This window comes from Nicotiana attenuata, chromosome 6 (genome assembly GCF_001879085.1).
Source record: "Nicotiana attenuata strain UT chromosome 6, NIATTr2, whole genome shotgun sequence".
NCBI lineage: Eukaryota > Viridiplantae > Streptophyta > Magnoliopsida > Solanales > Solanaceae > Nicotiana > Nicotiana attenuata.
In genome coordinates this window covers 37,016,437-37,028,559 of record NC_031994.1, presented here as the reverse complement: position 1 = coordinate 37,028,559, position 12,123 = coordinate 37,016,437, and the positions used below count along the sequence as shown (strand labels likewise).

The window sequence follows — 12,123 nt, the reverse complement described above, 5'->3', positions numbered from 1 at the left end:
AGCTTCTTTTGGTCCATATTAGTTAGGCGCGTTTATAGCGATATACTTTCTGTGGAATCCCGTAAATTTTCTTATTGGTGTAATCGATAACCGAATCGATAAGCCCCAAAATCGATAAATCAAAATTGAAAAAATCGAAACCTTATTGAAACGATAACGATAAGCATGTGTACAAATCGATAATCTATATAAATCGAATGCACGCATGGGACATTATTGTAAGAAAGTAGTGATACAAATTTTGTTTCCAAGGGATGACATAATTTTTCAGATTTATCAATAATTGACATTTCGTCTCGCAACATACCAAACATTGAAATTTGATACCCGATCTCTCATCTCTTCTCTCTGTGAAACCATCGAGGGATTACCTGTACGTCTCTCAAACCCTAGCTTTTCTTCATCTGCTCTTATTTTCATGCTGCGTTTTGCATTGGAACACTGTTAATTTCAGCTATTTCTTATTGTAAAGTACTCATCTTAGAAATTGTAATTGAAATTTAGGGTCTTACATTTCGTAATTCAATCCCTTGTTTTAGTTCGTTCTTTTTCCAAAATTTGGGCTTTTAATTTTTGAGTATTGAATTTTCACATTTAATCCAAGCAGCATTCTTGATGTTCTGCTCGCAATTTTAACCATTTTATTTATTGGTTAATTGGAGGGTCTAGGGTTTTTCTTTAGATTAAAATTTTTGAATTTCTTTTTACCTTAATTTTTTTCAGATCAGTAATTCAAGTAAGATTTGTTTGCCCATTTACTAGGAAATTGGAAAAAAAAACATAACCTGAAGTTACAGCATTTAAGAGACACCGACTTACAGTTTTTTTTAACTAAAATTGAAGTTTAAGAGCTGTTAAATTGGTCTCTCTTAGAGGTTTTCAGTAAATTTCCTGACTTATGCAATAATGAAGTTAAATAGTAAAAAGGTTTGATAGTAAGATTTGTGGAACTGTTCATCATACCATGAGGATAAAAGATTGTGTAGTTATGCAGAGATGTCCCGTATGGGTATCGTGAACTTGTTGCTCCCAAAGTAATATGATTTACCTTTTCAGGCATGCCAAGTTTGTTCTTTTGAAACTGGATGATGCTATATGCGTTTCCGAGGTTGCTCAAGGAATTGGTTTCTGCCTAGTGCATGACCCTTGAGTTGAGCAACTTTTATCACAATGGGAACCTCTCACCGCAGGTTTGTAGACAAAGGAACGTGTTTTTTGTAATAAATCTCACCAGGTTTTAGTTGTCCGTAACTCCTGGTTTTATTTCTATCAGTTAGCTTACGAAATACCCTCTTTGCTCTTTAAGGTTCACTGGGGTTTTCAAAAGATCAAACGACAGCGCCAGGCTTATTATAACAACAATCATGGGAATGGTATTTGGATATTTCATTGGCATTTCGTTTCCTTCTGTTTCTCTAACAAAGGTATGTTAGGCCAATTTTTGGATGGTCTCTGTGGTGGAAAGTAATATGCCCTTTTTCATTCAGTATAATCTTGGAGGTCCTTTGCAGATCACTTTACCTTCGAGCATTATATCATCTCTTGATGTAGCCTTCAATGATGATCATCAGAGACATAGTGAGCGTAGTTTTCCTGAAAATCTTGGTTCAGGCAATATTCCTTTAACACCTAAGGTATTTATATCACTACAAGTCCTATAAATTCTGTCTTCCTACCTGCAGCTTCACTACTTTGATTCACTTGTATGCTTATGAAAGATTGCTTGTTGAACAAGCTTTTTAACATAATTTTACTAACTAATGGTGTCAATTTGGCCAGCAAAAAAATCTATCCTTATGGAGGGATTCATCTACATTTTTGTTGAGTTAAGCAGTTGCCAAATAAAATATTTGGTGAAACAAAATAACTTAGAACACCAATAAAAAAGGGCTCATTTTCTATTTACTCGTGTTTAATTATATTATTAGCATTAGGTGGAGTAAGTGTCTGCTTAAAACCTTTTCTTTTTCTCCTTGTCCATTTCATGCCCTTTTTTTCTGATACATTTTTAAATGGAACATGCACATGCTAGATTTTCTGCATGCTCAAAGAAACATTAGGTATTTCATTTTTTTATCAGTAATTGGTTGATGGTCAACGTGGAAAAGTGCTTACTCTGTCAATAATATGTGACACAAATTTGTGAATCAACTTGGCAAACTTTGGACTGAAAATGCGTTAGTGAAATCAAAATGTAGAAAAAAATAGGAGGATAAGAAATTATGTCGAAATTACTAACCAGAAAAAGAAACTATACAAAGGTACAGTGTGGATGCTACCTCTTGGATCATCAAATGTTACCAAAAATATTTAAGAAAAGTTTATCATTTATTTATTTTGACGGTCAAAGTGAATTTTGTGCTGCGTTAATTGTAGTTAAAGAATAATATCATAGAATTTCGTGTGCGCTACTGAACAGTGGCACATTGTTACAATTGTATGCACTGCTCATATTTTCGAAGTTGCCAAATCTGTTCTTTTTATTGTTTTTCAGTTGCCAAATCTGTTCTTTTTATTGTTTTGTTACAAGCTTTTCTAATTTGGTTATTCTTGCAACTTGCAGTATAAAAAATTGCGGCTATAATTGCATGATTACATGATCTTTTGCATTTAGAAAGGGTCTAAGATATATGTTGCACCCAGAGCATCATGAAGTTCGCATTCAATTACTGATTGTGTTGATTTTGTTCATTAGATATATGTTCCGACAAATCCTCGTGGTGCAGAGTCTTTACCACCAGGGATTGTGGTCTCAGAATCAGATTTCTATCTGCGAAGGTTGTGGGGTGAGCCAAGTGAGGTATGATGCAAAGAATATCTTGTGGTTATTGTATTATTCTGAGTTACCCAAAAAAACGAATGTCAGGGTAGAGTTTATGATACATACAGCTAGTCTGTCTTCCTGAGCTGCTATTTATCATATGGTTACATGTCCGCTTCATCTGTTTCCAGCTCAGTATTATTTTACGGGACGATGAGCTGTTTTATTTCTGATATACTTTAACGACATAATGTGAATGGTTGTATCCTTCTCTGCAAAACCATTAATTGATAGGACAGCAATGTAACCAAAAAGAAATTCTCGCATTGCTTAAGATATTTACCTTTGTGCTCTGGAGATTTATTCCTTCTTTACGTGTAGTCTTATAAATGTGGTGGAATTTTCAGGATCTGAGGAAGAAGCCAAAGTATTTGGTGACATTTACAGTTGGTTTGGATCAAAAGAACAACATTGATGCAGCAATTAAAAAGGTAATAAAAAGAAACCCATCCATTGAATGTGATAGTATGGAGCACTATCATCATTTTTTAGTGTTTTATTATGTACACTGAATTTCATACTATATATGTTGGTTTAGTTTTCAGAGGATTTTCAAATTTTGCTTTTTCACTACGATGGTCGAACGAGTGAATGGGATCAATTTGAGTGGTCCAAGCGTGCAGTTCACGTCAGTGTTAGGAAGCAGACAAAATGGTAAGGCTTTCTAGTTATGAACAATCTTTGGGATTTGAAATCCCATAATTTGATGCAAGAATCAAAAGTAACATGCCAGAGAACTTAACCAATTCAGGCAGCCCTTTAGCATGTATAGCACCCTTTTCTTGAATTGTGGTGATAAGAAGAAGGGTGTTAAATGGAAATATAGACTAGTTTCTTGTTGTAGTTTCTTAAGCTTTTGCTGGTCTTTCTATCTTCTTTAACAGGTGGTATGCAAAGAGGTTTTTGCATCCTGATGTTGTAGCTGCCTATGATTATATATTTATCTGGGACGAAGATCTTGGAGTTGAACACTTCAATGCAGAGAAGTAGGTGTTTGCTCTGGTTTTTCAGTATCTTCTCATTCTTAAGAGAGATTTTTCTTGTCACTTTGTGTTTGCAACTAATCCAGGCCACCTGAATATGACGACAGGTATATTCAGCTAGTTAAGAAACATGGTCTAGAGATCTCTCAGCCAGGTCTTGAACCCAACAATGGCCTAACATGGCAGATGACAAAGAGGAGGGGTGATAGAGAAGTTCACAAGTAAGTCCATTGTGTAGCTGTCTCACTCCCCTTTCTCTCTCTCTCTCTCTCTCTCTCTCTCTCTCTCTCTCTGACAGTCCCCCTCTCCCACATCCCAGATAGTTCGGATGGAATCTCTATATAAATTAGCTTGTATTCGTTCACATTCAAAATTCTGTGACTGAAACAGGAATACGGAGGAGAAACCAGGCTGGTGCAGTGATCCACGATTGCCTCCTTGTGCAGCGTACTCTCTCTCTCTCTCTCTCTCTCTCTCTCTCACACACACACACACACAGAGACAAATTTTTGAAATGTGCACACTGGACGCAATCTGTACTTGCTACTACCACATATATGTACATATTAATGGATACAACATGATAATCTTGGTTCTCGCATCATTTTAATGCATTAAACTTTGCAAAATGCTACATTTGGAACTAATCACATTTTTAAAGATGTATACTCTAAAAAAGTTGGACTCTGATTCACAACTTCTAATTATTATTAAACTCAAGCATGCATGTGATCTGTGTTTGGATTGAGCATAGTTCATTGATTGATACATTTAGTCTGAGTCCGAAGAGTCTTTATTCTTTAAGATTTATCTTGTTACGTCTAAAGTTATTGTACTTTGGAGAATCTGTGCTTTCAAACGTTCAACTTTCTCCATCATCTGAGTAACTATGTCACATTTTTGTTACCCACTTGTTTAATTATTTCTTCAAAGAGGAATTATGTGCACCTTAAATTAGAGTGAACCCGATATCTTCACTATGAAATATTTAGTCTTTTAATAAAATTCCATGATATATTGCTTACATTTGAATGGTAGTTGAGGTTTCATCCATCAAGACCAGGCCTAACAAAGTTGATTAACTTATCTGGTCGTCTGTTGGTTGATTCTGCTTGTATGGTAAGGCTCAGCAGAGGGATTTTATGATTGAGCCCTGCCATTTTGGCTTTGGTTTTTTTTTTTTTTTTTGGGGGGGGGGGGGGGGGTCGGCGGGGGTTCTGATACACTGGAGGAATTCAAGGGTCTATGTTATATAGTGTATGTTGCATGACTGCAGAAATTGGGATTGAGGCGGGGTTGATTGATAATTTCAGGACAATCTTTCTTTAAACTTTGAGAAGCAAGCTTCCTGCTCCAAATCTTCACCTCTCTTCTTATTATCTCATTCTTCTTACCGCTCAAGTAACGAAACAACAATTTGGTAGACAAAGAAAGATGAGAGAAGTATCTATATGTTATGAGCAGAACTACATGCTTCTAGCTGTATTCTCGTTTAGCTAGCAAGATGGTGAAATGGTGCCTTCTGTACATGTTTTCTTCTAATATCTTATAGTCAGCAAGTGCTATTTTGGGTTTTTTATGCATAGCACTTTCGGAAATTGATTACACAGAAGGCCTGTCCACAATTGCACCATCTGATACTTTTAGGCTTTAAGCTGGCCTGCAACTTACTTTTTCCTGATTTGTTTTTTCAGTTTTGTGGAATTGCACCATCTGATACTTTTAGCTGGCCTGCAGCTTACCTTTTCCTGATTTGTTTTTTCAGTTTTGTGGAAATAATGGCTCCTGTATTTTCTCGAGAAGCATGGCGATGTGTTTGGCATATGATTCAGGTAGTTCTTACAATTGGGATCACATGCATAACTGGCAATACCCATATCGATTCATTACAATCCTTTTAAGAGTGCACTTACACTGGTCATGAGTGCATTAATATATACATGTGCTATTATAATGACTGCTCTGCTTCCATTTGATGTTTTCTTATAGAATGATTTGGTGCATGGATGGGGATTGGATTTCGCTCTCAGAAGATGCGTACAGGTCAGTAGTTTCCATTTTATATCTGTTATAAAATTGAAAGAGGACTTGCCTCATTGTAAAGATGGCTTCCCTTTAGACTTTGATACCATTTTGGACCTTGAAACCCACCATCTTTCAAGATTCTGGAGTTTTTGCTAATTTGAAATATGGTGGACCATTTAGCAAAATCTTGTTACCTTTTATTTGTTTGTGCAGCCTGCGCATGAAAAAATTGGTGTAGTGGATTCACAATGGATTGTGCATCAAGTTATTCCTTCCCTTGGGAGTCAGGTTTGTAAAAGTCCATATCCAGAAACTAAATAGCTGAAATTTCGACTAGTTTGTTAAATTAAGTTTTCATTATTAGCTACTGCTCTCATATAAATAGATAATCAACTTCTTTTTCTTACCCAACAATGGGAACTCAAATCCATGATGCCTCGCTGAAAGGGAGATTTACTGACTGACCGATGTCATAGCCTGCATTCTAACCAATTTAGTACTGTGTATAATACAGTTGGAGTTGGTTGAACTCCAGTATTCGTGTCTTTTATTATGGTAGTACATTTCATGTGAGTTTTTATGTTAGCTCTAAAGTGTTCTAGAGTGTCTCGCAAAAGGTATAAGAAACAGATAAAGATGTTAATTTTTGTCCTAGGGTATCCTATATTGGTTTAAGAATACTATCTTGTTCTCCAGTTTCCAACCTAAAACTCTTTGCAACTATGTTTTTGGCTGTGTTAAAGGTTTGATAGATCTAAGTTCCTACCACTTTGACTTGAAGTGTCCTCTGAAGGCTGATTCATAGGATGACTCAATTTAGTGCTCCTTTTTGTCTTTCTAGAGTTCTGGGTAGGAATAATAGAGAAATTACTAGCTTACCGAGAGACAAGAGTGCCAACTTGCATTGCAATTTAAGTCCTTGGGGCTAAAGCTGGTGTTTGCTCCTCCATATGTGGATATATATCCTAAAGGCTGAAGCTGTTTTCTGCTATTTTGTTTGTAAAACTTATTGCACTGATCTGTTTATGCTCTTGCGGGAGAGGGGAGGGAGGAGACGGCTCATTGCTCCCATGCATTTTTGTATGACCTGTTATCATTCTTTAAGTATTTTCTTTACACCATTCCTGTTATATGAAATATGCAGGGTAGCTCGGAGAATGGTAAAGCTCCTTGGGAAGGGGTAAGCAAATCCGTGATTCACCTGAAATCTAGTTTGACAAATATCATTTCCCGTTTGTTTTGATTTAAGTCAGATCTTAGCTACTTCTTTTGAAGCTCCTCACTTTTTTTCTTTTCTTTTTATAGGTAAGAGAGAGGTGTAGAAGTGAGTGGGCTATGTTTCAGGATCGGTTAGCTAATGCGGATAAGGCTTATTATGCACAGCATGGAAAACCCCGAGTATAACATCGCCTAAAGCTTTGTACATTGCTTCTTTTAACTTTTTTCTCTGTTTTAGGTATGCCTAATTCTTTTTGCCAGTATTTGTTTTATAAATATTTGCTTTTACTATAGAGCAGCCATATTTCTGTAGTTAGTGGACAGTAAACAGTAAGATATTGGAAGGTCTCTTGTGCATATAGATGATACATGAGATTATATAGTCCATGAACTTTGTGCACTTCATCCTTTTCTCTTGTATTCTCATATTTGTAGTACCAGCAACAACCACTGTGTACGTAATTCTGGTTTCATCACCTTTGCCAGAAAAAAGGGGGAAATGGGTACAAAATCAAGCAAATCCAAAAATAATGAAGATTTCGAACTGGAGTGAGAAGAACCTATAATATAGCTCTCCCCCCAAACCCACAAACCCGTCTTGTCGCTCCCGTTTGGGGTGGGGGGATATCAGCAGTTATAGCTAGACTAGAGGTGGCAAATTGGTTAAAAGAAAACAGTTATCCAGCCATATTATCCATCAAAAAATGGGTTGGATAGTGAACCATTTTAAAACGGGTCGAATATGGATAAAGAACCATATTATCCACTTAGAAAATGGTTAACCAAATGGATAACCAATGGATAACTAATGTGTTTGACTTTTATATTTGTAAAGCCTCAAATTGGAGTTCCTCAAGTTTGGAAGGAATTCTCTCATAAGTGATCATATTTAAGAAGCCATGGATAATACGGATTCGTATTATCCGCCGGATAAACCTATTTTTATCCGTCCAAATACGGGTCGGGTCGGATAATTTATTCGTTTTTTTTTAAAATTACCCATTGTGACACGCTCATATCCGATCCGACTCGCCCGTTTGCCACCCCTAGTTATAGTTTTGTTTTGTGCTAATTAAGCCATTACATTGATAAGAAGACGAAGGACCAAATCTGTTGAGAGAAAACGAACCAAGGTAATCATATGAAGATGTCAAATATGATCGTAAGAAGTAAATGGGGACCTCTAATAAATATGGGGATGGAAAAGATATGACATAACAGCGAAGTGCTGATTATTACAATATAGACATGGGCAACTCCAACGGAGTGCTTATTGGGATTTATTTGTACTACTAGTTAGTCTACTTGTACTAGTTTTAAGTTAAAGATTATTAAAACTTCTTACCATATAATATTATCATCTTTTTCACTTGTCAAACAGTTGTATTTTGTTTACCCAAACAAATCGCTTTACTTAGAAGGAATTTTAGTCTCTAATATTGGTAGGCGTACTCTCTTTTAATAGCTTGTTTCAATATCTTAGATTTTTGCATAAGTTATGGTGGGGTTTATTTATGCCGGAAACCAAATTATATGACTAATGCAAAGTTGAACAGTTAATGTAAACTTTTTAGCCAAATTATATTTTCTGTACAAGAGTTCATACGAGCTAATAATATTTCAATACTCACGTTTCTACCACTGAATATGGATAATTTTACCAAGTACAAACAAAAGATTATAAAAAGCCGGCCATTATAGAACATGTGTTTTAAGTTCTTGAAGAAAAAACAACTCTAAACATGAGTGTCATAACATGAAAAATACCTCAAGGAAACAACTTTTAATTAAAATGAGGAAACATTTTACAAATCTAGCTGATGATATTCCTTTCAGTTGCTAAAGTTAGTTTTTCTGGTAAAATGATTTGTTCCAAAATAATTGATGTTTTAGAAGAAAAAAAAGTTAGTAAAGAAATGAATTTGCTAATATTATTTTTATTTTTTTCAAATTTATTCATATTGTTCCAATTAGTACAATGTTGTACCTATTCATTGTTTTTCTTCTTTTGTGTTTCACTTTATGTTAAAAAACTAGAATCTAGGAAAAGTCAATATAAAAAGATTTTGGGTAGTAAAAGCCAATATAAATTAAAAGTAATGAATATTAAAATAGAAATTGGTGAAAGAAACAAATGATGAGGAATCATAGTTCCAGTGGCTCTCGTCCATAGCTTGGCAGGTTATCTTGAAATGACTTACTATCAATTATAAGCTGCTCTCTACTGTCTTCTGTCATACAAAGGACTTGTATGAATTTGCTGCTACCTCTACTCCCAAACCAATCATATTAAATTGATATGTGATGAGTATTCTTTCATCTTTTAACTACATTTTTTTGAAATAGAGCACCTTACCTTCAAAGTGGGACTTGCGGGCACGAATTCGGATTATCCTAATTGACATTTTATCACTATTCCAGTAATGTAAGAAATTATAATCATGACTCTTGTAACCCTTCTATTTATTTTCGTGTTGGAGTGTAATTAATCTAGATTTATATCCGAAAGTCCTATTTTGGGGGTTAAACACTCTCATTCTTTTCCTATGGATCAAATTAGAAACCAATACTTATCATTCCATCACAACCGTTATAGTATATGTGTGTGGATAAACTAAAATATATATATTTATTTACGTAAAGTCGTACCAGATAAGTTTGCAAGCGTCCAATCCTGAAATGGCGACAAGTTAATTGAAGGACAACAGACATATCCAGTTGCACAGTTGTATTTTCCTTTTTCTTTGACTTTTTTGGAGGGGACAGTCTGAATGTGTATTTGTGGCATTATCTTTAAAATGTGTTATTTGGTTAGGGGATCAAATGTCATGGGTTTGTACGCTGTGTAAATGCCCTCTCTTTGTGCACATGGACATAAAATAAGAAAGAATATTTAACAGTATCATTAGGAGTGGGGACACTGGGACTCATCCATGATCACGCCCAACTATGCCTTATAAAAAAGATTAAGCGGTCGCTGCAAATATAATCCAGTTTAAAAGTCCGGAGTCGAATCCCACGGAGAACTAAGGCTTAGCTACAGCTGTTCACTATCACCAAGAAAACAAGCTTGAACGATTCCTAACTTATAGATATTAAGATTCTTGTATTTAACTAATTAACTAACAAATTAAAATAATAAATTAACAACTAAAGATACTAAGGGTTAGAGACAAGATTAAGGAGGTCTAGAGTTATGATTTCCCCTATTGTCGGAATCCTTTTCGCTACGTTTCTATAAATTTGCCTAAGTCTTCTCTACCGATCATGAGCGCTCTGAGTGTCGTAATTCTCTCACGAGTAACTACCACAATTTACTAGACATATTCTCCCGAATTACGCTAGCTGGCATTAAGTACGGCTCACTCGGATCGCACCAAGGTTTCGTTATCCCGAATCCCATCTTTAAACCCTTCGCATTGATCCCTCATATATGTTAGGAGTGATGTTGTTCAACAACTACCTAAATATGCACTCTCTCCCGAGTAATACACACTAAATAGGCACAGTCGATTGAAAGCTCTTCAACCAACCACAATATAAACGTAGTTGAACAAATAGAGAAAAGCTACGGCAAATCTATATTAACGTAACAGGAAAATGATCCTCCAATAGGTTCTATCAAAACCCTAGATAACAAATTAGCTATTCATAATAGTATGCATAACTAAAATACTAGAATTAATAACCAATAATGAAAATAGGAAAAAGGAAGAAGGAAGTGAAAAACTCGTAGAAGAATCCTCCGCCTTGCTCCTAGTGTGTTCTTGCCTCCTTAAGTCGAATCCTCGGTCTCCTTAACCTCCTTAGGTCTAAATTATGTCAAAAGTGCTCAAAATACCGTTTTCCCATGTATATATATCAAGTAGGGTCGGGCCCAAACAATTATGCATTCTCCTACGCGAAAAAGGACACTTTTCCCGGACAGACGCGCGCGGCCGCGGATCAACCGCGGATTGACTGCGCACTTTGACCAGTGTTCTGCCTGACATGCGCGGCCAGTGCGCGGCCGCGCACTTTTCGCCCTGTTCTGTTTGGAATTTGGAAAAACGTAAAACATGAAAGTTGTAGAACTTTGAGTTGGCTTTCCAACCATATATTGTGGATCCCAAATAGAGTTTTGAGCAAAATGTTATGTGCATTTTACTAGACAGTGCACAATATGCCTACTCGATTCGTCGTTCGTTCTTAACTATCATCCGTTGATCCCCGAACATGATCCCGGCTTAATTCCTTGGGCTTTTACTCAGACTTCAAAGCTCCAAATCACTTGAATTCATTCCATAACATCTACATAGCTCGAAATTACTCCTACAAGGCATAAAACACACAATTAGTGCAAAACACTAGCGATTAAAGCTCAAACTCAATTAAAGAGCAGTAAATTAGAGTGTAATAAGCGACTAAAATACATAATTATAGCCTATCATCAATCACATTAAGAAACTTGTTAGGATTGTACCGTGTGCACTAATTTAATTTGTAGTAATGGATATTGACGTGTTTTTAAAATGTATTTGAAAATAAATATAGCAAATCCTGAACATTTACATTGAATCTTTAGACAAAGAAGATGTTCTATAGCACACAAGATTGAGAATTTAAGGAGTAAAGCGTTGCATTATACGTTTTTGAAATATTGCTGCATAACAATAATCAAGATCATTGGAAATAGAACTCAAGACGTTACAATTTCCATGATTACATGTTTAATTAAACTGGTCTTTCTTAATGAATTTCGACTTCAACCATCGTAATAAACTATAAAGGCATGCATTTATTGTCCGTCTTACTTAGCACTTAGTTCCCTCGTCACTAATAATATTCTCCTTCTAGTCCACTTCAATTAATTATTTTGGTTGTTTTCACACGTATTAAAGAATCCATATCTTAGTATTAATTTGTATACGGTCAAAATCATATGCCTCCGATTTGTAGGTTCGAGGGTCCGTCATAGGCCCGAGTTCGGGTGAGGTCGAGTTCGAGATCAGTGGACTAAAATCAAGCTCGAAGATAGAGCGCAATGCCCGGAGATAGGAGTACGAGGAATACCAAGCCCGAGTATATTTGACCCCG

At 35.8% G+C, this 12,123-nt stretch overlaps 1 protein-coding gene across 1 annotated transcript; it reads left to right on the top strand.

The window, feature by feature from the left end:
- Positions 210-7,452, top strand: LOC109226834. The gene is made up of 15 exons (XM_019391712.1): positions 210-373; positions 1,057-1,190; positions 1,307-1,424; positions 1,512-1,634; positions 2,696-2,800; positions 3,169-3,252; positions 3,360-3,475; positions 3,706-3,807; positions 3,912-4,025; positions 4,195-4,251; positions 5,570-5,636; positions 5,794-5,847; positions 6,043-6,117; positions 6,974-7,009; positions 7,135-7,452. Exons 2-15 carry the CDS (start codon positions 1,171-1,173, stop codon positions 7,231-7,233), a joined length of 1,170 nt encoding a protein of 389 aa, XP_019247257.1. The 5' UTR covers positions 210-373; positions 1,057-1,170; the 3' UTR covers positions 7,234-7,452.